General features: G+C 30.3%; 3 protein-coding genes and 1 long non-coding RNA gene across 6 annotated transcripts; 2 read left to right on the top strand and 2 right to left on the bottom strand.

Annotated features, from left to right (window-relative positions):
• The first annotated feature begins 988 nt into the window (after positions 1-988).
• On the top strand, positions 989-1,959 carry LOC148239392 (uncharacterized). 2 transcript variants are annotated; one of them, XM_088188637.1, is made up of 4 exons: positions 989-1,035; positions 1,156-1,390; positions 1,453-1,594; positions 1,668-1,959. In XM_088188637.1, exons 2-4 carry the CDS (start codon positions 1,169-1,171, stop codon positions 1,811-1,813), a joined length of 510 nt encoding a protein of 169 aa, XP_088044763.1. In that variant the 5' UTR covers positions 989-1,035; positions 1,156-1,168; the 3' UTR covers positions 1,814-1,959. The 2 variants fall into 2 exon arrangements, with proteins under 2 accessions (XP_088044763.1, XP_088044755.1); XM_088188629.1 differs by having other exon boundaries at positions 1,150-1,390.
• Naa35 (N-alpha-acetyltransferase 35) lies at positions 1,939-13,378 on the bottom strand. Of its 2 annotated transcripts, none has more exons than XM_088188594.1 (14): positions 13,244-13,378; positions 9,365-9,447; positions 9,148-9,296; positions 8,855-9,078; positions 8,609-8,783; positions 7,951-8,137; positions 7,704-7,885; positions 7,431-7,622; positions 4,486-4,626; positions 4,247-4,425; positions 3,766-3,991; positions 3,537-3,694; positions 3,366-3,459; positions 1,939-2,259 (listed from the first exon to the last, which is right to left on the bottom strand). In XM_088188594.1, exons 1-14 carry the CDS (start codon positions 13,282-13,284, stop codon positions 2,119-2,121), a joined length of 2,172 nt encoding a protein of 723 aa, XP_088044720.1. In that variant the 5' UTR covers positions 13,285-13,378; the 3' UTR covers positions 1,939-2,118. The 2 variants fall into 2 exon arrangements, with proteins under 2 accessions (XP_088044720.1, XP_088044730.1); XM_088188604.1 differs by having other exon boundaries at positions 13,259-13,378.
• A 1,614-nt stretch (positions 13,379-14,992) lies between these two features.
• LOC148239390 (uncharacterized) lies at positions 14,993-17,338 on the bottom strand. Its single transcript, XM_088188616.1, has 6 exons — positions 17,025-17,338; positions 16,426-16,532; positions 16,207-16,354; positions 15,688-15,780; positions 15,454-15,614; positions 14,993-15,380 (listed from the first exon to the last, which is right to left on the bottom strand). Exons 1-6 carry the CDS (start codon positions 17,092-17,094, stop codon positions 15,132-15,134), a joined length of 828 nt encoding a protein of 275 aa, XP_088044742.1. The 5' UTR covers positions 17,095-17,338; the 3' UTR covers positions 14,993-15,131.
• Positions 17,339-20,945: 3,607 nt separating this feature from the next.
• LOC148239389 (uncharacterized) lies at positions 20,946-24,908 on the top strand. The gene is made up of 9 exons (XR_015810209.1): positions 20,946-21,146; positions 21,212-21,364; positions 21,432-21,579; positions 22,328-22,397; positions 23,671-23,832; positions 23,899-24,039; positions 24,097-24,221; positions 24,286-24,470; positions 24,533-24,908. It is a non-coding gene; the product is annotated as an uncharacterized LOC148239389 (long non-coding RNA).
• The last annotated feature ends 103 nt before the right edge of the window (positions 24,909-25,011 follow it).

Here is a 25,011-nt window from a genome sequence, read left to right as displayed (position 1 = left end):
TCTATGAATATTGAAAGTAAAACAATAAAATTATTACAATGTCACTGTATATTAAATATCCGAGATTATAAAAAATCTTTTTATGTAATAAAATAACAGAAAATGAGTAACAATATTGTGACATGGTAAACTAGGTAAATTTAGGAGGCATCCAGAAGCAGTTGAGCAAAGACGAATTGTACCAAAAGAAGAGAGATCTGGTGCCCGTATTTTCAAAAATATTTTTTCGGACAATATAGTAAATGAATTTAAAAATAAGGTCATAAATGGGACAAAGGTTTTATTGATTTTTATTAGTATGTACTCATATACAACACATAAAGGATCAGCGTATAAAGTATTTTTAGAAGTACCTGAATGTAAAGAAGATTGTTTCTTATATTATTCTTTGTACCGCAAAACATGCATTAACAAAAATAACATAAATGTCGGAAACCTAATTCGATATTTGATCTGCTTATTTATTATATTTATAAAAAATATATGAGGACGACAATAATTACTACATCTTTATTCAATATATCTAAAGAAAATGTCCGACTCTTGAATCCTTGGACTTTTTTGAAAAATTCGCAAGCATGTATCAACATTCAACAATGAATAAACATTATTTTTTGCTCTATATTACCAATTAATAATAAATAAAAAAATAATATCAATAGTTTTTTCTCTCGGTGATACCGGTTTTGAAAATCCCGGTATCATTGCGATCCCTAACTATGTATCAACACATACGGATATATCCCTCATGGCAAATGACTGATCACAGGGAAAATTTTAAGGGTATGATAATCTGTTGAACTATGTTATTGCGCATGACTGTCGAAAGTAAATATTATTCATACCAACAGCAATATGTAATTATAGTTATTTTAAAATACATTGTTGAAAAACCACTGGAAATATGTTTTGATCATGTTTTACTAAGGCTTCCGAAGTGCCTTCACCCCTCGCACCCCACTAAAGCTGCTTTTACGGAAAATATATCATTTGATTTTTACTTTGTGTCTAACTGTTAAACAGTGCTGTTGCTCTGTGAGTCGTATGTTTTATAAATATTATCATTATTAAAATACGTTGTGAATAATATGAAATTTGGATATATAAAATTAAATTAAATTAAGTGAATAACTCCATAATTTAATTAAGTTTTAGAACAATACGTAACATGGATAATTGCACGCCAGAAAAACCTTGCGGTTTACGCAGAAGAACAGTGGGTATTGACGTGCCCATGAATTTGGAAGTCGGTTTCAAGATAGTCGAAGGCGAGACTGTCATCAAAGGAGCTAATTCGCCAAGTACTACCAGAGTATTTATGGACGACGATACCAAACCGTCGAGTTCATTAATGGAATTTAGAAAAAAGCAACAGTCTTTTGAAATACATGTATGATTTCACAAATATCAGATCTTTGAAATATATTTTAAAAAAATATTTTGATGTATCAGATTGAAGACTGCGACGAAGAAGAGATGAGCGGAGATGAAAGCGATGAGGAAGACGGTCCTGATATTGCAACGGATAGACCGCATACGCCGGCGAATGCGCTTCAAATGACGGACTACAGCGGGAATGTCAGCTACATAGAGCGTAAGTTATATTATACATTTTTAATATATTATTCCCATCTCCGATTTAATACGTATTTTTTAATAAATTATAGAATCTCCTAAAGAAAACTTTTTGAGTGTTGCTGCTAGAGATCAAGAATGTCTTACCGACATGTCCGAAGGCGAATCCGATAACGAAGACGTAATCGAAGACTATACAAATTTACCCGAAAGCGTTATCAAGAAAGTACCGTCGTAATCGTCACATAAATATTATAAAATATATTTTTTTCTTATCAAAGATAATAAAATTATACTTAAATTATTCACCAATATGCTTGTATATTGTATAACTGATTGAATTGATGCATTAAAACGAAATTGTGGTTATAAGCTTTTTTTTAATGTTTATATTAATTTTTATGACATCATATAAAACAGAAAACTTTTGAAAACAATGTGACTAGCTCTTTTTACACATTTCAATGCCGACTGACTGTACAACAAGAAAATTAAAACATTGACATATATATATGTTAATATTAATTAAAGGGTATTAAAACGCTATACAAGTTTTATGATGGGAAAGTGTCTGTGTACACTGAAGTCGAAATCTGGGGGAGTCGTCGAGTCGCTCCGGTGACCCCCGGCCAACAATTTCAGTACTACAAAGTTAGTCTTGGCGACTTTCAACAAATCAATGATCTGAAATTAAATCAATATACATTAATAAAACAGTATTACAGCTATGAAGAAAATAACCAATCAATAAAATTAAAAGTAAGCCAGACTCCTATTACTATTTTCAAGATTAAAAACTCTTAGTAAAACTGCATGGAGTTAGATTTGCAGATCAAATATTATATATCTGCCCTTTCAATGGTCAAATTGGTATTTATCTTGCTTTAGTAAACTTTTGTATTAAAAAACAGAACACATAAAATAAGATATATATATAGTATTTATGGCAATTTTTTGTTACTTCAAAACCCATAGTAAAATTACATACAAATGTTATTTGTAATTTATCCCCAGTTCTTAGTGAATACATGTGATATTTTGAATATTTTCATGACTGTGACAAGTTAATTTTCACTACCTGTAAAAACTGTAAAAACTAATTTTTATTATTCGATTCTGATGAATTTTAATCAGTCTATTTCTGGAATTATTTATTACAAGTGCAATAAAATATACATAAAAAAATTCTTCAACTAAAATAAAATATAGATGTAACAGGTAATAAGATCTGTATAATGAAATGAAAGGGAAAAAAATACTTGACTGTACAAGTAACATAAAAAATAAACCTAATCCAACACCTTAATAGCATACCACAGTATATAAAACAGGTAAAAACTTGACACGTTGCAGAAAAAAGGGACAGAATATTTTTCTACCACTTAAGAGTAGACTTTTCCAAGTACGAGATTGCAATACCCAGTTGCAGTTTTGACTGCAAATTACTAAAATATCATTTGCCGGCACGCGAATCGAAAAATATCATATATCAGCCGCATCAAACACTTTGAGGATTACAGATAATACTATTTATACACTAAAAAAATATTACCATTTATATATATAATAGTATATTAAGATATGATCAATGTTTTTATAATTATTATGAAATATTGCAAAGATCAATTAAAAAAGTAATATTACTCGGCGTGTATAATATTATTAATATATGATAAACATATAAATAATACTATAAGTATATAATTCATATCTACTATCTGTGTTAAATAAATGTATCACAACAATTTAACCTCCATAGTTTATGAAAAACATAAAAATCAAAACCATACCTCCTGATCCGGGTTCTGAATCGACTCCATCAAAGTCCTCGCTTGTTGAAAATGTTTACATCCTCCCAAATAGAGTATAATAGGATTCTCGTGACTGTGACACGCAAGCATATTAAATTAATAACAAATCAATAACACAACAACGCACTAGAGCATGATTAATCCAATTACCGCAATCGAGTCGTCATTCCTTTGAACTCTGCGTACGGAACGAGCGGTGGAGTCATCACCGACAGTGGTGCGAATCTGTGCTTATAACGCACGGCTTCATTGTCGAAATGAGACACCGGTATCGGGATCTTTCCTTGTATATGGAAAGCCACCAGAGCCTGATGAAAGATTCATTCAATAATTGATTTAGTCATCGATTTAGTCATCGGTATAAAGATTTATATATTACTTTATAATATCCGCCGCACAAATTTTGCATTATCTGACACAGTAATGCTTCGTGTTGCGACGGCCGAGGAGTCGGCCTCTTCTTGTACCTTGGAGGCCGAGAGCCCCTGCGTCCTCCGCTGCTAGTGCTGTTGTTATTTCCACTGGCAGCTTCTTGTTCCGCTAATATAGACTCGACACTACTAAGTGCATTCGAGAGCCATCCGTATAAGAATTCATACAAATACCTAAATTGATACAAATATAGTTAATATCTAAATATATTTTACTAGCGTTTTTTAAACATACACACTGATTTTTAATAATATTGGACAGAATTCATTAAATTATGATCTAATATGTCCATCTGAAATGATTTTTATACTGTAAATGCAAAAACATAGTGTAAACAAGATCGACAAAAATGCCGTATAGACAAAGATAATTAGTTTTTTGCTTAAAAACAAAAAATTGGTATATCTAATAATAATAAAACAACTAACCAAAAGATATAGTGGTATTCGTGAACGCTGTACAATTCTAATTCAAGTCCGGACAATAGATACATTATCATTATCCTAATTATATGATAAAATATCCAGGTTCCGAAGCAGGACAATGATGGTCGTGGAGTATCAATGTTTCTAGTAAGAGCACGAAGAAATATGTCGATATTTTCCGCCTAAAATAAGTTTATAAAATCAGTTTTGTATTGGTATTGCTTTTTTAATCATATAAATACCTCTTCTTTTAAAGCTGCAAATTCAGTCAATAAGTGAGCGAGCTTATCTCGCTGACGAGCTCGATTATGTCCGCACACTTGCAAAAGCATTGTGAATGGTCGTGCACAGTGATTTAAGAATATGTCCACATATTCTCTAGCCTGGTTTTTAAACAAATTTAATTGATTAACAATTTTTTTAAAGAATGTTATATAAGTAGATACTAAGATATTTATATAAATATCAACATTACGGATTTCAAAAAAAAATTCTTGAAACATGAGCAACATAAAAGTTGATGAAATATATTTCTCGATTTCAAAGATACATTATGTTCATTTAACTTTGTAGTAGTTTTCAACCATCTGCGCCATTAGTCACAATTTATAAATCACCATAACGGCCACTTGAATACACCACATAATTATCAATCCATTTCGAAAGTCAACACATGTTACGCAACAGGAGAGAGATCTCATAACCAAGAAAGAAAAACGTCAACAATCAGAAATATTGCAGAGATCATCTAATAGCATGATCCGTTTCGAGACATTAATCATTCATTATCACCACCAAAAAACTACCCTTTGTATGAAAAGATGTGCGCCAGACAATTCCATGAATAAACATAGCATATCGAACTAGAACTGTGACACAAAACAGAACAGCAAAAAACAGTACCATAACAATTCACAACCAGTTAATGTACTTTCCTGTTATTGGGGGGCAATTTTAATCTAAAAAATATATATTTATATACAACTATAAATGACATTTTTTAAGTAACTTTCTTGCAGAGATTCATGGGGTGCTTACTGTTCAGACCAAAGCTCACTCGCTGCCGCTCCTTCGCACCTAACATGTTTTAATTTTGAAATTTAAACAGGTTATGTGCGAACAAACAGCAGCGAGTGAGCGTTGGTCAGAACAGTGATGTATACAAATAAATAAAATGTATTAACAAATGAAGAAATATTTTTTTAGAATAAATTAGATTAACAGGAAAGTATCAAAATAATAATATGTATGATGATCTATAATTACAATAAATGGTTGGTTTTAAATTATTGACAGTTGCGAAACTTCCATTTGCTTTTCAAACAAAACCTAACCCAAACGATACGTACGTTCGGAACATTTTTTCCGTAACAGTTGATGCGTCGTCCTACAACTATTTTTTAAAACAAAATTCGCTAGTGGAGTACAGGATTTAACAATAACTGATCAATGGATACTGATCGTTTATTATGTCTATTAATCATTTAGTTAATTTACAGACCATTTATATTATTTTACTGATCAAAAGCTTAATTATTTAGTAATCAAAAATGTATTTTATTCTTCTGATCGCTTTTTTTTATTTAACTGACCATTAATTGAATTATATACTTAGCAAATAATTAGTTGCCAATTAAAATTAATTATAAATCTATTTTTGAATTATCATTCTGTTATAAAATACACAACAGCGCGTCAACATCAGGGCAGCAAGCTCCTCAACATGAACAACTTGAAAAGACGGCTGAAGAGAACTAAGCCCTTCAAACTGGTCTAGTTATCATTCATGAAACTCATTTACAGTTAGTGATTGTGTAGTGTAGAACTGAAAACTTGTGGATGCCAACGGGTGAATATAGTGTTTAAAACATAAATTATTTCGCATAAACATAGAGTAAAATTAATTATTGGTCATAAACAAGAGCAGCTTAATTTTAAAAAAAATGTGTTGGCAAAAAAATTGTCTATGTTCTTGTGGACAAATGCAATATAACTAGTCTCCAATTCGAGTAATCGAGTACTCGATACTCGAATATACTTGTCTATTTTTCAAGTACTTGATAATCGAGTATTTTGAAAATTACTCGATTAATACTCGAAATTAAAAAATTTTGAAATATTTCAGAAACAAAAATAACTTTAACTCGGTCCGGTAAAGGTTAACGTCTTGCTTTTATTTGGCGTTTATGCCCGAAGTCCAGAGTTAGAGCGGTTACTATCAGGTATAATTTTTTCATAGTTCCATAGTTGCATAGTTCCGGTCATCGGCTATGTTAGTGGGTACGACGGAGAAATTTCTTTTGTGTTTTCTGTTCGACAGTCCCGACTTATCTAATTTATGGCAATGAACAATATGAAATATCAACAAAAAAAAATTTTAGGTTTTATGACTATGCAGTTGTAGCGTAAAGTGTTGTCAATTGTTTATACTAATCCCTCAGCTTAAAATATAAATCAAAACAATTGTGTGTTTTAAAGGCATTTAAAGTAAAGTCAGTTCTTTGCGAACCGTTTAGCTCTAGAGTGAAAGGGATTCACCCAAATACATCTTCGAAGGATATAGATTTAAATTCTTCGCATTAATCAGAAGGAGTAGAATATTGTATATTGTTAAGAAAAAAAAATCTATTCAAGAAGAATTACAAAATGCTATTTTGTCAATAGTCGAAGGAAATAAGAGAAAAGCAGAGAAGGGAATGAAAGAAGAGAACATAAAAAGAGAGTTCAAAAAATTTTATATCTATAAAAAGCGAACAGATATAAATTAGAAGCCTTATCCAACGCGTTAATGACAATAAGACCAACATCAACAGCAACGGAAAGGGTTTTTTCCATAACGGGAATAATAAAACCAAAGGTTAGCAGTAATATTAAATTCGAGACACTTTTTGCATTATTGTTTTTAAAAAGTATGTTCGTGAAGTTAAAATAATTGTAAAAATTAACATACTAAGTATTTTATTTATTTATTTATATGTGCAAGAATTTGAATAATAGCTATTTTGGTACATTTGGTAAATACTCAAAAGTACTCGAGTACTCGAGTATTTTAAAATTTTAATATTCGATACTCGAGTAGTTGATGGTTCGAGTAATTGGAGACTCTAGATATAACCGAGGAAAAACACAGAGAAAATAATTAACAATAATAATAAATAATATTATACGTAAGAGAAGCAATTTTCACCTGTGGATTATTCAAAAGTTGGTAGCGAGGAACTAGCGCAGGGGGGCAGATGAAAGTCCGTGCTGCCTCTCGTAGAGCTTCGGGCACGTTTGCAGCCAAAGGAGTTCCATTTTTTCCGTCTAAATATAACAGTTGCAAAGCCGATCGTGACAATATACACGGTTGATTTCTGCTAAATTTAATAAAGAAATCCTAGAAAGCACAAAACGATCAAATCAATCAATACGAATAGAAAATAATAATAATAAAAAAAATTATCTTGAAGACATTCACCAAAACGCTATGAAAGCTGGTTATGGTCGTCACTTTCATGGCTTCTCGAAGTTTGGCAATTAAATCGCTAAAGTATTGTAAAGTTTCTGCTCGCGGTTTAATCCGTGTGTATCTGGGAAATGTTGGTGGCAATAAACGCTGATTCACAAGAGGCTCAAAGCCCATCGGATTCGGCATATCGGCTGCAAAATTAACGATAAGTCCTCAATATAAAGTAATTTTTAAGATATTGGAATTTTTTTATTACAGCTTTCTTCCGAGTGTGTTCCTTTCTCAATAGTTTTGTTCATAATGATGAGCATCTCAGAGCATCCGGCTAACAGTCTTGTGGCGTCGTTAATCGATTGCTGGTCTTTCTTTAGTAACAGACTCAATGTTTGATACAACATTCTTGTGAACTTGATACGTGCAAAGACTCCAATCAGACCTTCGCCCTAAATACGAAAACAAAAAGTAATGCTGTAATAAATTATACACAAAAGAAGGTAAAATTTAAGAGAAATAGGTAAACTAATAAACATTAAATTGTAAAGCTAACAGATATACAAAAATTTTACTTCTGGTTGTCAACAAGTGGAAAAAATATGACAAATGGATGCTGTATAAATGAACAAAATATAAAAGCTCCAATTAATATTTGTCTATCACAATCTTAAACTGAGATTGGAAACTTTGTGTATTTCCATTATAAAATATCATTTTTATAAACATTTATGCTTATTTTATCGAAATTAAATATTTAATAACCAGTGAATCTTTAATTAAGATAAATAAAAATAGCAACTTAAAATACACAAAACTTAATAAAAAATATTGCATTAAAGATATTGAACACCAGATACGTAATAACTAATTACAATGAAGAAAAATACACCAAATTGCTTAACGGTCTTAAAAAATCTTACATCTTGTTGATTATTTCTCGATCTTCTATACAAATCATCTTCTTGCTCTCTCAATAAAGTGATGCTCTTTTGTTCTGTAATTTCAGCGCTTACATCGTTACCGTCGTTCCCTTGTGTACCAAGACAATATCCATAACCCATAGGCTGAAAATCTTCTTCTTCGTAAACTTGAGCACTGTAATATGCATGTTTATTGTTGAAATAATTTACTTAATAATCACACAAAATTACAACAATCAAACTTACGAATTGATGTAGTTTCTAATTAAATCTAATATTTTATATACAGCTATGCAAAATGCTTTCAACGTTCTGTCTTTAATAGCTAGCGGTTGATGTAAGTAGAGATTCGTAAAGACGGTCTGCGCCAGCGAGTGTCCTTCCAGCCAAGAAACGATGCAAGACAAGGTTGCATCTATTATTCCGATGATTTCGCCGGGTGTCATATTTTCCAATTTCAATTTGCCGGTCTGATTTAAAATTATATTTTATTAATTATCGATATTCAATTGAAACAATATTGAATATCTTTTACTGACATCGACGGCTTGTTGAAAGGTCAAGGGTTTGGTCGTCCCGCGATTGCAATGCATTCCAGCATCCATTTTGGGATCCATCATTTCAATCGCCGACATGGCTTCAAAGAGACCAAAGAATTCTTCATGCAGCAACTCGCCCAATTCCAATTCTAAACAAAGATAATAATATATTAATTTTGCTCTATATATAATATGGGAAAGGAATAATCATATTCACCTCTAATACTCGTCATGAATTCATCGGTGATGTCTACCCAATTGTATACGGTTTTGGTACTGTCAGTTTTTTCAGCCCGTTTCCTATAACCAAGTGTATAATATTAAAAATGTAATTCTTTTTTATAATTACCTTGTTAATATTTCCACACCATTGCAAATTTGTTAATAAAATTATGTTATACTTGATATTATAATATGTACAATGCTCTTAGCATCTTAAACTTTTGATGGGTTACAGCAGCTAATGTGGATAAAATAAAATTTATACGCCGAAAAAAATATGATCTCTGTGTCTAATCTCATGTAGTACAAACATTCATTCTATAGATGGCACCACAATAAGCTTTAGTTTTTGCAGGTTGTTAAAAAACAGAGGACAAAATGTAGATTCTACCTATCCCATGGATTACCATCAGCGAACCTAATAGATAGGGACTACTTGATTTAACTGCTACAAAAATACTGCTAGTGTCTAGATCTGTATTTTTGATAGTGTCCGGTTTGTCAGTATTCCAGTTACTACTATTACTATACATCCTAAATATATTATACACCCATACCTCGCTATACGGCCGCTCTTTATACGGCATTTCGCTATAATGGCCCTCTTCAATTAAGGCACGTTTTCGATTTACGGCCTAAAATGTTTCGCTATAACGGCAAAAAAACTTTTTTTCGATGTCGATTTTTTAAAAAATTTAAAAATATATTTAATTTGCATAATTTTAAAATGAAAGGTGAAGCAACTAGCGCCGATGAGGCCGCATCTAAGGAATATCCCAACATTTTAAAGGGAATTATTGAAAGAGGTGGTCATAAATCTGAAGTGTTTAACGTAGACGAAACAGGGCTTTATTGGAAGCGAATGCCTGATCGCACGTACATTTCAAAAACCGAAAAATCTGCGTCTGGTTATAAGGTGTCTAAAGAACGATTAACTTTACTACTTGGTGCAAATACCGCGGGTGATTTTAAGCTAAAATCACTTTTAATATATTTGTCCGAAAATCCAAGGCCTCTTAAAGGACTAAATAAAAATCAATTACCCGTCATATGGAGATCCAACAAGAAAGCTTGGATGACTAAAGCTACTTTTAAGGATTGGTTCAAAAATCACTTTTGTACAGAAGTGAAAAAATATTTGCGAGACAATAACTTAAGCCATGGTTTCCCAAACTATGTTCCGCGGAACACTGGTGTTCCGCGAATCCAAAATATGTGTTCCATGGAGCCTAAATAGATATTTCACAAAAATTTGGAGTAAATTAAAAGAATGAACATATTCTACTTCATAATGAAGGCGAAGATTTTAGTACCTAGAAGTTGGGTACAGCAAAATAAGCTAAGTGTTCCGCCAAAATTTTCGGATTTGCGAAGTGTTCCGTCGCTCAAAAAGTTTGGGAAACCCTGACTTAAGCAATAAGGCTATGCTAATTTTAGATAATGCACCAGGGGCATCCTACTAATTTATCCGAACTATCTGTAGATGTCATGATTGAGTACCTTCCACAAAATACAACAGCTCTGATCCAACCAATGGATCAGGGTGCAATAGCCACTTTTAAGGCATATTATCTACGCCGAACTTTCCGACAACTTATAAGGGAAACCGATGGTGAATCTTCAATTAAAACATTTTGGAAAAACTATAACATCAAGGATGCTGTTGACAGCATCAGTGAATCATGGAAGGAATTAAAATTAACAACAATGAACCATGTTTGGAAAAAAATATGGTCAGAATGTGTAAAAAGTACTGATGCAGAAGTTAATTGCCTTCCTGAAATTAGGCCAAACATTTTGGATCTAGCACATGATCTCGGCTTTGAAGGTTTGAACGAACGTGATGTGCTTGATCTACTTGAAGCTGATAGGGAACCCCTTTCATATGAGGAACTCATTCAGTTGCAAGAGACAGAGCCTGTTGTATCCAAACAGCTAACATCAAAAAAATTGTCGAAAGCTTTTTCCTATTTCGAACAAGGAATAAACATCTTCCTTGAAAACGTTCCTGACGTCGAACGTAGCGCTAAAGTTTCTCGAGGAATTGACTCAACCATTAGCTGTTATTAATCACTGAAGAACGAAATAGACAAAAAGGCAAGACAAACAACGTTGGACAATTGTTTTAAGCCAGGCCCATCCTTACCAGCGAAAAATGAGAACGACAGTGATCTGCAGGTTACCATTTCTTCATCGTCTTCAGATTAAAGCCATTTTAAAAAAAATTATGTATGTATACATACACATATTTTATGTAACATGAAGTTGTTTCATTTTTGTTTATGGATTATTGTTGGTTTTTGGAGTCTGTTATTATTTATGTACAAATGTATGTACTTGTTATGTATGTACTTTTGATTTAAATGAAATAAAAAGATAAAATGCATTTTAAATGATAAACCATGTTACATATTTAACAAATTTGGAATCGATCCCATTGAATTTGTATGAATTTGTATTAGAATAATTGATTTGTTATATGGCTTTTCGCTTTGCGGCCAAGTTTCGTGGAACGTATCTAGGCCGTAAATCGAGGTATGGGTGTATATCTTTATGCGGAACCACAAAATTACTTAGTGGAAATCTATTGTTCCACAGAACACAATAACTTTAATTATGAAGACTCTTAAATTAAAATTGTAGCCTGCGACTACTTCTATAAATATAGTTGCTAAACTAAGCAATCTTTCAAAAGTGATTATTTATCAATAAAGATAAACTAGACAATAGTGTGATCACACAAAGGCTCTCGTTACGACTAGAAATAAAGGGTTCCTCCATAAATAACACACAAGGATTCTCCAGTGAATTGAATAAATATTTCTTTGTTACAAAATGGTAATGGGAAACAATATATCACCGGAAGACAAATAACACTGTAAGGTCACAATATTTCTGTTATATAATTCAATCTCAGAGATATCCATCAAGCAAATGTCACTTCCTAAAGGTGCATACTTATTTTGTTGTTCTAAGAAGCGAGTGCAACTATTGGCTGGATGATCGCTGCATGATTGATTGGTCAGAATAGAATGAGTACTACGTAACATCCCCCTATCCACATAACGTATTTGACATACATACACGGTATTTCAAAATTAAATTTATCGATAAAATAGTAATTTATCGCACAAAAATAGAAAACAATAGTACTTCATTTGCATTATTGTTAAAGAATTCTGTGAGCCAGACTCCCTCTTTCATCAAGTATTTCTAACCAACAGGTAATTCATGCATATAAACCGTTCTATTTAACATTAGCATAATGATATATTATTATACATAAACAATAAAGTTATTATATTGGGAGTGCTAACTAATTGGCTACCACAATATTACTTGGATAGACCATATTTTTTAATAATTAGAAAAGCTCACTGACAGCACCTAACAGGCTATTTATAAATTCTCATATATGGTATAACTAGAACTCATCTTTCTAGAATAGAGATACTTAGTTTTCAAAAATCAACTTTAGCTGTACATGCTTAATTTTTCCTATGAAAAAATATATCTACATTAATATTTTATTAAAATTTCAATATGTTCCTGTTAGTCTTAAAATGATTGTTAGTAAGAAATTAAACAAAACACGTTAGTTAGTATCTATATAGAAGTATTACAATACATCGAAATTGATGTTAGTATGAATTATGGACAACGAGTGTCTATATATAGGTTAAGTGTCAACTGTCAGTGTCAAAACGACTTTATGAATAAACACCTGAACGAAATCCAGAGACAAATCTTTATCAAGTGTCACAATGTTAGATCATATAACGCAAAGACCCCAAAGCATGCGGTAAGTCAGGTTTGAAAATAAATCGAAAAAAATGATAAAATATTCATCAATTGAAATTTTTGAATATTTTACCAATAATTTTCATACGTATCCGAATCGTCGCTCAGCTCCATGTTTGATTGATCGTCTGCGTCCAGTTTTGTGCAATTGTACAAACGAAGAAAGACAATTAGACGCCGTCAGTCCAGGGCATTTTTTTACTTAGACGGCCATAAACTCACATTTTTGACCATGTCTAATAAATAAAAATAATTAAGAATTAAATTAGGCAGTATAAACATACCAAATAATTATAAATAATTAAATATTATCAACATAATGTATTTTTTAAATAATTTATCAATTTATATTTTTGCCATATGTCCTCTTTTTATCAGTTCTCAGAATTAATAATAAAATAAATATTACAACTAGTAATAAATAATTATCTCTTATTGGTCATGTGAGGGCCCATTTATATATATTTATTCAGGTTTATTATGACCAAAACTTGCCAGCGCTCTGGTAACACTGACATTCTCTTAGCGAACCATGGCAGACTCGCAACGACCGACGATGCCTCGTGCACCGGTTACCGTTCATATTCATTAAAATATGTAACCATATCTTAATAAAATACTACTGCAGCTGCTCAATATGTATATAATTGTCACCCGTCGCCAAAGTAATATTGTATAAATAGTATTTTTAATAAATACATCTAGATAAAATAACAGTATATCATCATTTTTTTTTTAATTTAACGTTATAACTTAACAGGTGTAAGCTACAATGTAAATCTGTACCAACTGGAAAAGTCAATCAGACATAATGAATACCAACAAGTAAATATTAATCACCAGATTGAAAGTCTGGGAATCTGTGACATCTATATTCGTCGTCCCTGCTAACCAACTGCACCTTTAACACTGAGCTCATTTAAGCGACTGTTTCAAGTATTATGTAAATGAAATAAGCAACTCGTTTTGTAATTAAAAATATAAATTTACCACCTTTAAGTACCAGAAAAAATATCCTTTCGTGCGTAAAGGATGCGTGATAGAGAATGCGTCTAACCTGCGTAAAAACCGCTATTGTCATTTACCTCTAGTATTAACAATCTTCGAAGTTTCACTATGCAGTTTCACGTCTTTAAAGCGTGAACATATTTCGTTGGTTGAATAATCAAGCGATGCAATTGGCCCACCAACATCCACGTCAATGATTCGAAGAGCTGTCTCGAATCAAGTGTGAAAGATGTGATGCTTTGTCACATAACCAAACGATTACACAATTTGAGGCGAGACGATCAACCAAATCGAAACGGCAGACAACCAACATGCTAATAGACCTATAAGTATTATTATTTTAACACAGATAAAATAAACACTATGTGGTAGTAAATACATTGATTATTTAATAGAATTTCACATTTAAACAAATGTGCAAAAATACTGTGATTGTGCAAAAATAACGAGCAATATAATTATATATAATATTATTCTTAGATTTTTGCCTGTGTTTCTTAAAATAATCCATCCTAATTTAACCATCCATCCTTATTCAGTGAAGAATATTTCCTGTTTTTCGACACATAAACCCATGTAAAGATTGAGTCTAAATTAATTTTCCTGTACTATATTTGTCTTCTTTCTTTTAGCTTCATAATATACAATCATATTTATATAATAAGATACCATTATTTTGACCCCACGATAAACTTTCGATTAGGTTAATGTATATTTTTATCAGTTTTTACTTCATACATATTTTAAGAAAATGTCAAACGTTAGTCATAACGTTTGCTTATGATATTGTCAGGGATGTACTAAAATAATTTAACACTTGCAATATTAAATTTAATACAATTTAAGCTACAAATCTATTTAGACAACTTATATATTACACATATCTTATTTCTCTAAGCAGACAACTATTTACAACATTTCATAAATAAATTAATTTAATACAACATAATTTTTTATGGTGTCTGAGAGTTATTAAAATGTGTTACATTAGTATTGTTAGTTACGATAGTTATTTCCTCTGCTACTGTTATCGTTTCTATGGAACTTTCAGTTGTAATCTTAATTTCAGTGACTTCATCATAAATATCGCCGTTAACTTGTGTCACTTCTTCTTCGTCCGGATTAATAGATAATATTGCAGCTTGCGGTTTAACAACTGCCAAACCATCTAATCCGTATTGAAAGCAATCAAATTGAAGAACCTGCAATATCAAAATTAAATATTATATACATATAAAAATACATGCTTATTTCTTATTTAATTTTTCAACTTACTAATAATGGATTTGATAAAAACCGGAACTCCCAATTCATACAAATATTAATTCTTTTCACTTCGGGTGTGGAAATATTGTACAATCTTATACAAAAATCAAGACCACTTATTGGAACTGGGCCGAGAGGTATGGGTATGCATATTGGTGGAGGATTGTGAGCTGAAAGTGATCGTTTTAATAAACTGTTAATCTTAATCCTAATATGTATCAATATATTGTTAATAAAAAGTACCTGAAAATACCGTATGAACAACGCTTTTATTGCTGAGAGAGACATCAAGAATAACAGCAAACATATTTGGATCGTAAGTCAAATTCGCGCATACTAAAAAATAAATAAATTACATTTCCTTTTAAAAAAATACAGATCACATAAATTGTGACATAGTCGAACAATCTAGCTATTCTGAATAAAGGAATTAAACGTGACTCAACCTATCCAACATACGAAGAATATTCTTTAGTATATTATGTATGTTATTAAATTCAGAGCACCCCTGTATTTATTATTCGACATAAATACACGGACCTCGCTGTGCACGAGAAAAAAATTCAAGAAATGAAATAAGAGATAAGGGCATACGGACCGCATGCCCTTATCTCTCACTCGCTCTCGTCAATTAACACGCGAGCGAGCGAGAAAGTATATCACTACCTTCGCCTGATATACATTTATATAAAAAAATACATAAAAATGTTTAATTAAGGGTCACTTAAATATTACATATTTATGAATTATATAGTTAGTTACCTTTTTTATCTAACTTTATCTGGGTTATGTTAATTCCAGCACAACATCCACAAGTTAAATAGCCGCAAGAACAAGGATCTCCGATAAAGGGTAGACGTAAGTTTTCTCCGGGGCGTATCCAAGGACGCGGCATCATATCCTTTATTGTCTATAAAATTAAAATTAAATATATGTATACATTTAAAACATAATTTTAATATGTACATAATTGTGACCTACCTTGTTATCTTTTAAACTGTAAAACACTGATATATCAGAGACATCCTCCAACACTATCTGTCTTGGTTTTATTGCATTAAGATTAGCATCTGTATATCTAATCACATCTGAAATATAAACATATTTGTGACTTACAATCATGAAAATTGTGAAGTCTTTTATTCATGCATAACATTTTCAATAAAATTGTACGTTTTCAAAATATTTGTCTTATCAAAGTACTCTAATCAAATTTAATCAAATCATGCATAGTTTACACTTAAATAAGAAATTCGTCATAAAAACGATTTTTTAATTTAAAACAATAATTTTAGTATTTATAGTCTACTACTGTAACTATATTATAGTTTGTTTGTTACAATCATTTTTACCATTTGTGCTAAGATTAAACTATTCAATATTAATTTTAGTTTGCAAAATGTACCATACAGATTCAATAACCTTATTTATATGTAAATTACGCTTTGTTTTAATTTTTACATTTATTCTTGCTTTTATTAAACATGTTAAAATCTTAAGTAATTGTATAATTAAAAATAATCAATTTTATAATTAAATTAGAAAGCACATAAACAAATTAAAAAATATTTAATACTCACCACTTTTTACAAAAGTGAATAAAGTACACAACAACATTGAACAGTATAAAATAAGTTTCATTAGATCCATTTTTTCTTTATTTTTATCCTCTTCTGTTCTCAAAAATGATTAATTAAATAATCGATATGATCTTCTAAACAATTATTAACTTAATTTTATTAAATAAAATCTCCAATGACAGCACAAAGCGTCCTCGTCACTTGAATCACCAACTGTTAATGGTAACTACAGTCTTGCTTATAAAAAAATTACTCGATGCAAATGTGCGCGTCGCACGTTTTTATTGTACTTTCTCATGAAGCCCATTGAATAAGCCGGTTATGAAAATTTTGGCTTAACCCCACCTTCTGCATCCCATTTTTTACCTTAAAATTCCTTCAATGAACCGCTACTTGTGATTTTAATACCACTTATTACACTATCAATAAATCTAAAACAGTTACGTTTCAACTAAACTCATTACAAAAAACACAAGTGCTACAGTGGAGCATCTGAGCAAACTTGAATTAGTCTACAATTATCATACTTTCACAACAATTACCTAATGTGTGTCATAATTATTAAACGATCTAGAACGAGTGTTTTTTATTTATATATTTATATTTCAACTATTGAGAATTGGCAACCCTTTTTAATTTATATGACGCTGTAGAGTTTCTCTCTGTGTTTTTCCCATTAATTAATGTGTCGCTTATCGCATTTAACCCTTTCCCGACCAGTCAGAGCACTTTCCAAACCATTAAAAACACGTACATTGTATATTTGTATGAACATCACAGACTCGATGAAAGTATTCAAAAACACATTATGATGAGATATATAAAGCTTAAGCACGCTAACGTGCCTTATGCTTTATATACATATCCAAAACATAGAAAGGCCTACTTTGAATGCAATAAATGATATTTTAATTTCTAATCATATGAGTAAATTCTGACACACAGTTATTTTTTAAATAAATGGAATAAATACATTTAAATAGCGTAGTCCGTAACGTCTCAGACTAGTAACTCTGAGGTTGCTGGTTCGAACTTCGGTAGCGTCACTCAAATTTTTATTTATAAAGATGCACTATTATTTTTAAAAAAAACCGGCCCCAGCTGCACTGACATCTATTGATTATAATTTCTGTAGCACATAATAATTTATAATTAATAATATAGATGTCACCGCTTCCCAGACTTTCAGTCTGGTGGTTAATACTTAATTGCAGGTATTCATTATTCTGATTGACTTACTCAGTTGGTACAGATTTGGCCATTGTAACGCATTGCGCTTACGCTTGTCAGGCTACAACGGAAGATTCAATAAAAATTAAATTAAATAGTAAAACATAGTTAATTAATTTCTTAATTTGCTTCCACGTATATATTTTAACCTTAAGTTTTGATAATTTACACCTGCCACAAAAATGGTGTCAAACAAATTTAAAATATTTACTGCTTTAATGTATGTAATTTATATGGTAAAATAATTTCAATTTTATAAATTAAAATATTTTGGTAAGCAATTGAAATCAAATAAAATAAAATTCTGATAAATAAAAGAGAATATTTATTATAATTTAATTTTAATAGAATTATTTTAACTACTATTTAATTCGATTTAATGTTCTAAACTATAAATAAGTACGAAGTTTCGTTTTAATAATTCCTGATGCTGAAAATACTCATTTCCTTGCTGTTCTTTAATGTGTTGCAGAAACTGCGATTCAAAATGTTAAAAAATATTATATTAAAAAAACTTTAAACTAAACATTATTCGTATGAAAGAATCAATACCATATATTTAAAAGGTCCACAGCTGCATAATATTAGCTCATAAAAATGAGTATTTTATAAAATTCGGCAATTAAAAGTGTTTTTGAATATTATTTTTATTCGTTGATTTATTGTCGGTTTTTAGCTAATAATCCATGATTGCTATAAATAATTTTGCAAAACACAAAAGAGCACAATTGGCTTAATGATATAAAGAAACGGCTACTTGGCATGTTAAAAATACATAAATATCTTTAGAGCAGAAATATAGAAAGTATTTTTTTTAATATTCCACTACAAATATGAACGAATGACAATATTTTTAAGTGATTGATTTAAAACTGTATTAGGTTAAATATTATTATATCACAATACTAAATTTGAATAATAATAATATATTATTATTATTATTTTTTGCAATAATATGTAACTAGGAATTACAATACTGAAAAAACAATATTTTAGTATTTATAATTTGGCTCGGTGAGTATTACACAAACGAAAATTGCTCACAACCAAAATTCTGTTCATAGGTGATTAATATCAGGCGCGTACTGTGAGAAATAAAGGTGTGCGTTACATGCGTTCCGCACACCCAGTGGCGTAGCTAGGGTATGTGCCGCCCAGGGCGATCCTTAAAATTGCCGCCCCCTCCCATACATTTTTTGTAGGGTCATAAAATCAGCATTTCTTAAAATAATAAATTGGTTATTATTAAGCTCTTGTTATTCGTAAATGTATATAAGTAACCAATAAGAACCACAGTAGACGATCCCATCGCGAATATGCCGCCCCCAAGCAAGTGCCGCCCGGGGCGGCCCACCCCCTCCGCCCCCCCATAGCTACGCCACTGCGCACACCCTTATCTCTCACTCACTCTCGTCACTTGACACGCGAGCGAGCGAAAGAGAAGGTATCCCATCGTACGCGCTCAATATAAACATATATGTATATTTAAGAATACGTAAATATATATAAGAAATAATATATGTTAATATGAGTTTAATTTAAAAATATGTTATAATAACATTGGTATGATTCACTTACATTTCTTATAATTACACAAATTACTACTTAAAAAATAAAAATAAATATCTAGCAATTGACATTAAAAGTAAAATATATTTAACAATCAAAGAATCACCTTTGTTTAGAATTATCGCATTGCAATATAAGGCTAAATATATATCTTTAGTACTGTACCGAATGGGTGATCACCGAGTTTGCATTGAGACACAGGCTATCTGCTGTAGAAGATTTATTTATAATTAAAAATTGCATGTTGATTGTTGTTGAGAGTCGCGACGTTGTCAGTGTACCGCGTGACTCCAGTGTAGCCAACTTAAATCACTATTACATTAATTCGGGTTTTGATACCGAGACTTATAAAGCTAGTTAAACTGCTTAATATATATTTATATAGCACGCTATAATTTATACTAGCTTACAGATGTAATATCACGCGTCAATGGTGTAGAAGTCGGTCTTTGCAGAACTAATGTTGATGTCTCTAAAATGCATTATTCTATGTCGAAGTGAGTCTCACTGATCTCTGCTCCCGCTAATACTGTGCTTGTTAAACCTTTTATATGCTCTCTTACTCAATTTATGACAAATGGGGAAAAACATATTTAGACCAATTAAGCCGGTGACTTACACCCAAAAGACATGGGCTCGAATCCTACATGAAACTTTGTGTTTTACTGTTTTTATAGTATCTGGTAGATTGGAATTACTGACTATTATATAATTATAATTTCAGTCGATTATTACAGATGACGATTTCTTAGATTTTCATAATCTCACGGATGAATATCATGATGATTAGCTTAAATTGAGCTAGATCGTTTATATTAAATATATTTTTTTTAATTATTGGGATACTCAGAGAATATCATATATGTATTAAATAAATATATTTCTGTCTAATAAAACATAATAAGTTTTTCGCATAACCTTTATAAAGAAAAACAATTATGATCACTTCATAATTACAAGCAAAAATTGAGAAATTAAGCAAAACAATGTCTATTGAATGATACTAGTATTTATTGCTTACAACGGTTAAAAAGTCTTGCTATTACTTTAATTGTTTTTACATTTATTACAATTTAAATATTTATCAAACTTATTTTAATATGTTTATTTAATAATTGAGTTAATGATAAAAACACTTATTCACACACTTATGTATTTTGCACTCATTTATTATCATAACTTCTGTAAGATTAATAGGAGACGACGTGATTATTAGTACAAAACATTTTAATATAATAGTTTCAATCATTTTTTTGACGATGAAACTATTTTTTATTGTTCTAATTTATTTCGTGACTGAAATTAGTACGCAAACTAAGAAAGGTATGTATTTATAATTTATATTTTTCAATAAACTTGTCATAAATATGTATTTATTTATTTTCCAGAAAAAAACTTTGATTATGTAGTCGCATGTGGAATCTACATACACGATTATATTATGGAAAGACATTTAAATAAGCCCATAATTCAGCATCCATCGCTATGCACACATATAATCATAAATATTGATTATGATGCTATAAGGATTATTAATTACAGTTTGTATAATATGATAAAAAACAAATAAAGTATCGATTTACAGTAAAATATAATAACTATTTATAGCAAATACGGCTGAGCAAATGAATAATATAATGGCTACCAAAACTCAAAATCCTCATTTAAAGATATTATTTTCTATATTTATTAAACCAATAATTTTAAACGATGAAGTATGGCAAAACACAATGACAGAAGCGGAATACTTCGTTAAGTATGTAGATAAATATGATATTGCACATTAAAAAAACTATAACTATTTCTTATTGAAAAATACGGATTAATATTTGCTAAAAATACGATTGTACAAAACATACATAGTTTTTAACAACACTATTTGTAACTCTGTTTTTACTCATTTTTTGAAAACAGCAGATTGTCTATAGCTGGCCATACACGCGCGGGCACGCGGTGTCTGGCAGACAAATTGCATCGTGTGTGATGAGAAAAAACACAGATTTGTCTGTCCGCTATCCGTGCTCAATCTATCCGTGTTTATAACATCTATAGACAGTGTGTTGTGTTTTGAACAGAAAATGACAATGAAATACTTGTTTGCTTATTAAAAATTATACAAAAAATATTTTGTCCTATTATAAATTTGGTAACAAATAAAAACACAAACAATAGATCGAATTATAAATACTGAAATATTAGTATTTTTGTACTGAAATTTCTAGTTACTAATTCACAAATTATTAACAATAATATTTTATTTTTATTTAAATTTACCATTGTAAAAGAATATACTTTAGTCTAATGCATTACAAACGAGTAACAGTTAATAACTACGAGTAGTTTTTGCATTAATATAAGAATGAAACTAAATCGGTGACATTTATTTTTTTGCAATGCAAATTTATTATAACGTAATTTGTACTTAAAAATCAGTCAAATAATGCAATTTCAGTCGTAATAGTAAACAATATAATAATTATAATTTATTTTTCTATGATTTTCAGAAAATATAAGCTTGATGGATTAAATGTGGAACGATATATTATTGACGATGCTACACTTTCCGACCTTAAGGTAACAGATACAATCTATAAATAACATTAAATGTGTCTGAATATTTGTTTATTTCTTATATTATTCGACGGTTCTAAAACAATCACTCAAAAGCATTTTCAATCTTCCAACACATCTCATATTCAAAGTACTATAGAAAGATAGTGACATTTTCCTTTCCTACCTCTGATATAATAATATGTATTGTTACCATGTGTACTCTTATTCTTCATAATCTTTTTCCTCCTTGGTCTAGGATAATAACTAGAAATTTCAATCAAAATATTCGTCATTCGAATATTTGTTCCGCTACTCGTTAAGTATTCGTTTATATTGTAGTGAAAATTTAAAAAAATATTTTGCAAAATTATTTATAGCAACCAGGCGCGTACGATGAGATATTTTCTCTTTCGCTCGCTCGCGTGTTAAGAGACGAGAGTGAGTGAGAGATAAGGGCGTACGTTACATGCGTTCCGCGCGCTTTTATCTCTCGTTAAATTATGTTATATTGAAAATAATTTTAGAAATTATCTATATTTTTTAATTAATATTTTGCAGCTGTGGACTCTTTAAATCGCTAGTATTTATTTTTTCATACGAATAACATTATTATGATATTCTGAATCGCGGTTACTGGAAAACTATTGACAAAAAAGCCCATATTAACAGCAACTAAATGAATATTTTTAGCAACACAAATAATTAGAACGATACTCGTACTTATTTATAATTTATAACATTTAATACCTAATTATTTTAAAATCAAAATAAGCACTAAAATGTGTATGAATGGACCTGTTCATAATACATATATGCTACGTTTGAAAGGGTTATATTCTCAAAACTTGCGCTAATTTACTGTGACCAAAATGATCATCCAACAATAAGAAAGCACTAGAATAGCGTAAAGAATGGGATTACACACAAAAGCTCTTGTTACGACCAGAAAATCACATAAATAACACAAGATTTTGTTCTTACTGTAAATTTCTCTGCCACTAAAAGAATATTTATTTGTTGCGAAACGGTCACGGATATAATAAATCACCGAATGCACAAGATTCCCGTTGCAATAAACGACCTTGGACAATGCCCATCAAGCGAATGTCGCTTTTTAAAGGCGTATACCTATTTTACTGTTCTAAGATTGACTGGATGGTCGCTGTTTGATTGTGATTGGTCAGCAATTTTTTCAAAAATGATTTTATTAAGCTTTCTTTATAATGATTTTTTAATTTTCATTGTTTGTCCAAATGTACTATATTAATATTTTAATTTATAAAATTAATTACAGCGCTTAAAAACACGCAACGGGTGGATGTTGACTGGAATGATTTTACCACATTTAAACCTTAACATAGTAAATATTTTCAATGTATTCGACATAGTTTTTGTGTCAGATATTGGTTATTATCAAAACTTTCGTTATACTATTGGATATATGGAAGCAAATACAGTAATTAAATGTCCTAATTTTATAAAGTATTTAATACAAATGAACTATAAATATTTATATTTTTAGTACCCTGATATTAATGTTTTTATTGAAGAACTTGATGACGAGCAAAAGAGGAAACTTATTATACCAATATCTGTTCGGTGGTTTGAGTATCAAATTCAAAAATATACAATTGCTTACAAATACTTCCATTACAGATGTCATGTAAGTTCATTTGTATTTTAATAATAAGCCAAACATATGTTGTTTTTTTTATATTAGGTAAAAGAGCTTAAACTAGAGGGTTGGACAATGAAATGGAATAAATACGGAAAGTTCAACTTTGCGCACAAAAGTGATATGTTAATTACATATCAAAATCAAAAATCAACTGCTGAAAAAATAAGGTTGATTTTTAATTTAATACTATTTATTTTCTGTTGTATTAAAATATTTTTTATTTATATTTAGATATGGCATTGATAATAAAATTGGTGGGTTTATTGTATTGGATCAGCAATTTGATAGATATGTTAAAGGTTTTTGTGCACCAGAAAATACTAGAGATGTTTTTGCTGATGTTTATAATGAACTTACGCCATTGCTTAAATCTCCATTATATAATGAATATTTATTAAAAAATCGCTTGATAAAATGTAAGTTTCATAATTATATAATATAATACTTATTTTATATTATCATGAAATTTTAATTTCAGGCAATGCACATAAAATAGATTGCAAAATCGGCTTAGGCCTTCCAGACACTTTATCCGATTATTATTCACTCTTGAGCATGATAAGGCCTGCTATAGATATATACGAACGAGTCAATACATTTAAAGAACAGACGATGTCAGTAAATTTAAACGACATTCAAGTAAGAGATAATAAAATGGTGCAGATCTACCGTAATGACTCATACTTTAAAATTTCTAAACCAAATCAAACTATCGCTATCCATAACTATACTGTCATGGAAGTAATAAAATTATAGTATCCTGGATTAAAACTAATATTTATAATACAATAAAATTTAAAATATATTTTATAATTTTATACAATATTTAATAAATATAGTAAATATACATATTATTCTGGTTACACAATAATTTAATAACTCAATAAACCTGTTGCTTTGATAATATTATCAATCTTTGAAATATTTTTCACAATCAATTGCTTCAACATAGGATTT

The sequence above is a fragment of the Plectrocnemia conspersa genome, unplaced genomic scaffold (genome assembly GCF_051122295.1).
Source record: "Plectrocnemia conspersa isolate PC_06_02 unplaced genomic scaffold, ASM5112229v1 ptg000001l, whole genome shotgun sequence".
Classification (NCBI taxonomy): domain Eukaryota; kingdom Metazoa; phylum Arthropoda; class Insecta; order Trichoptera; family Polycentropodidae; genus Plectrocnemia; species Plectrocnemia conspersa.
Note: the sequence above shows the minus strand (reverse complement) of the source record. Positions and strands in the feature narration are given on the sequence as shown.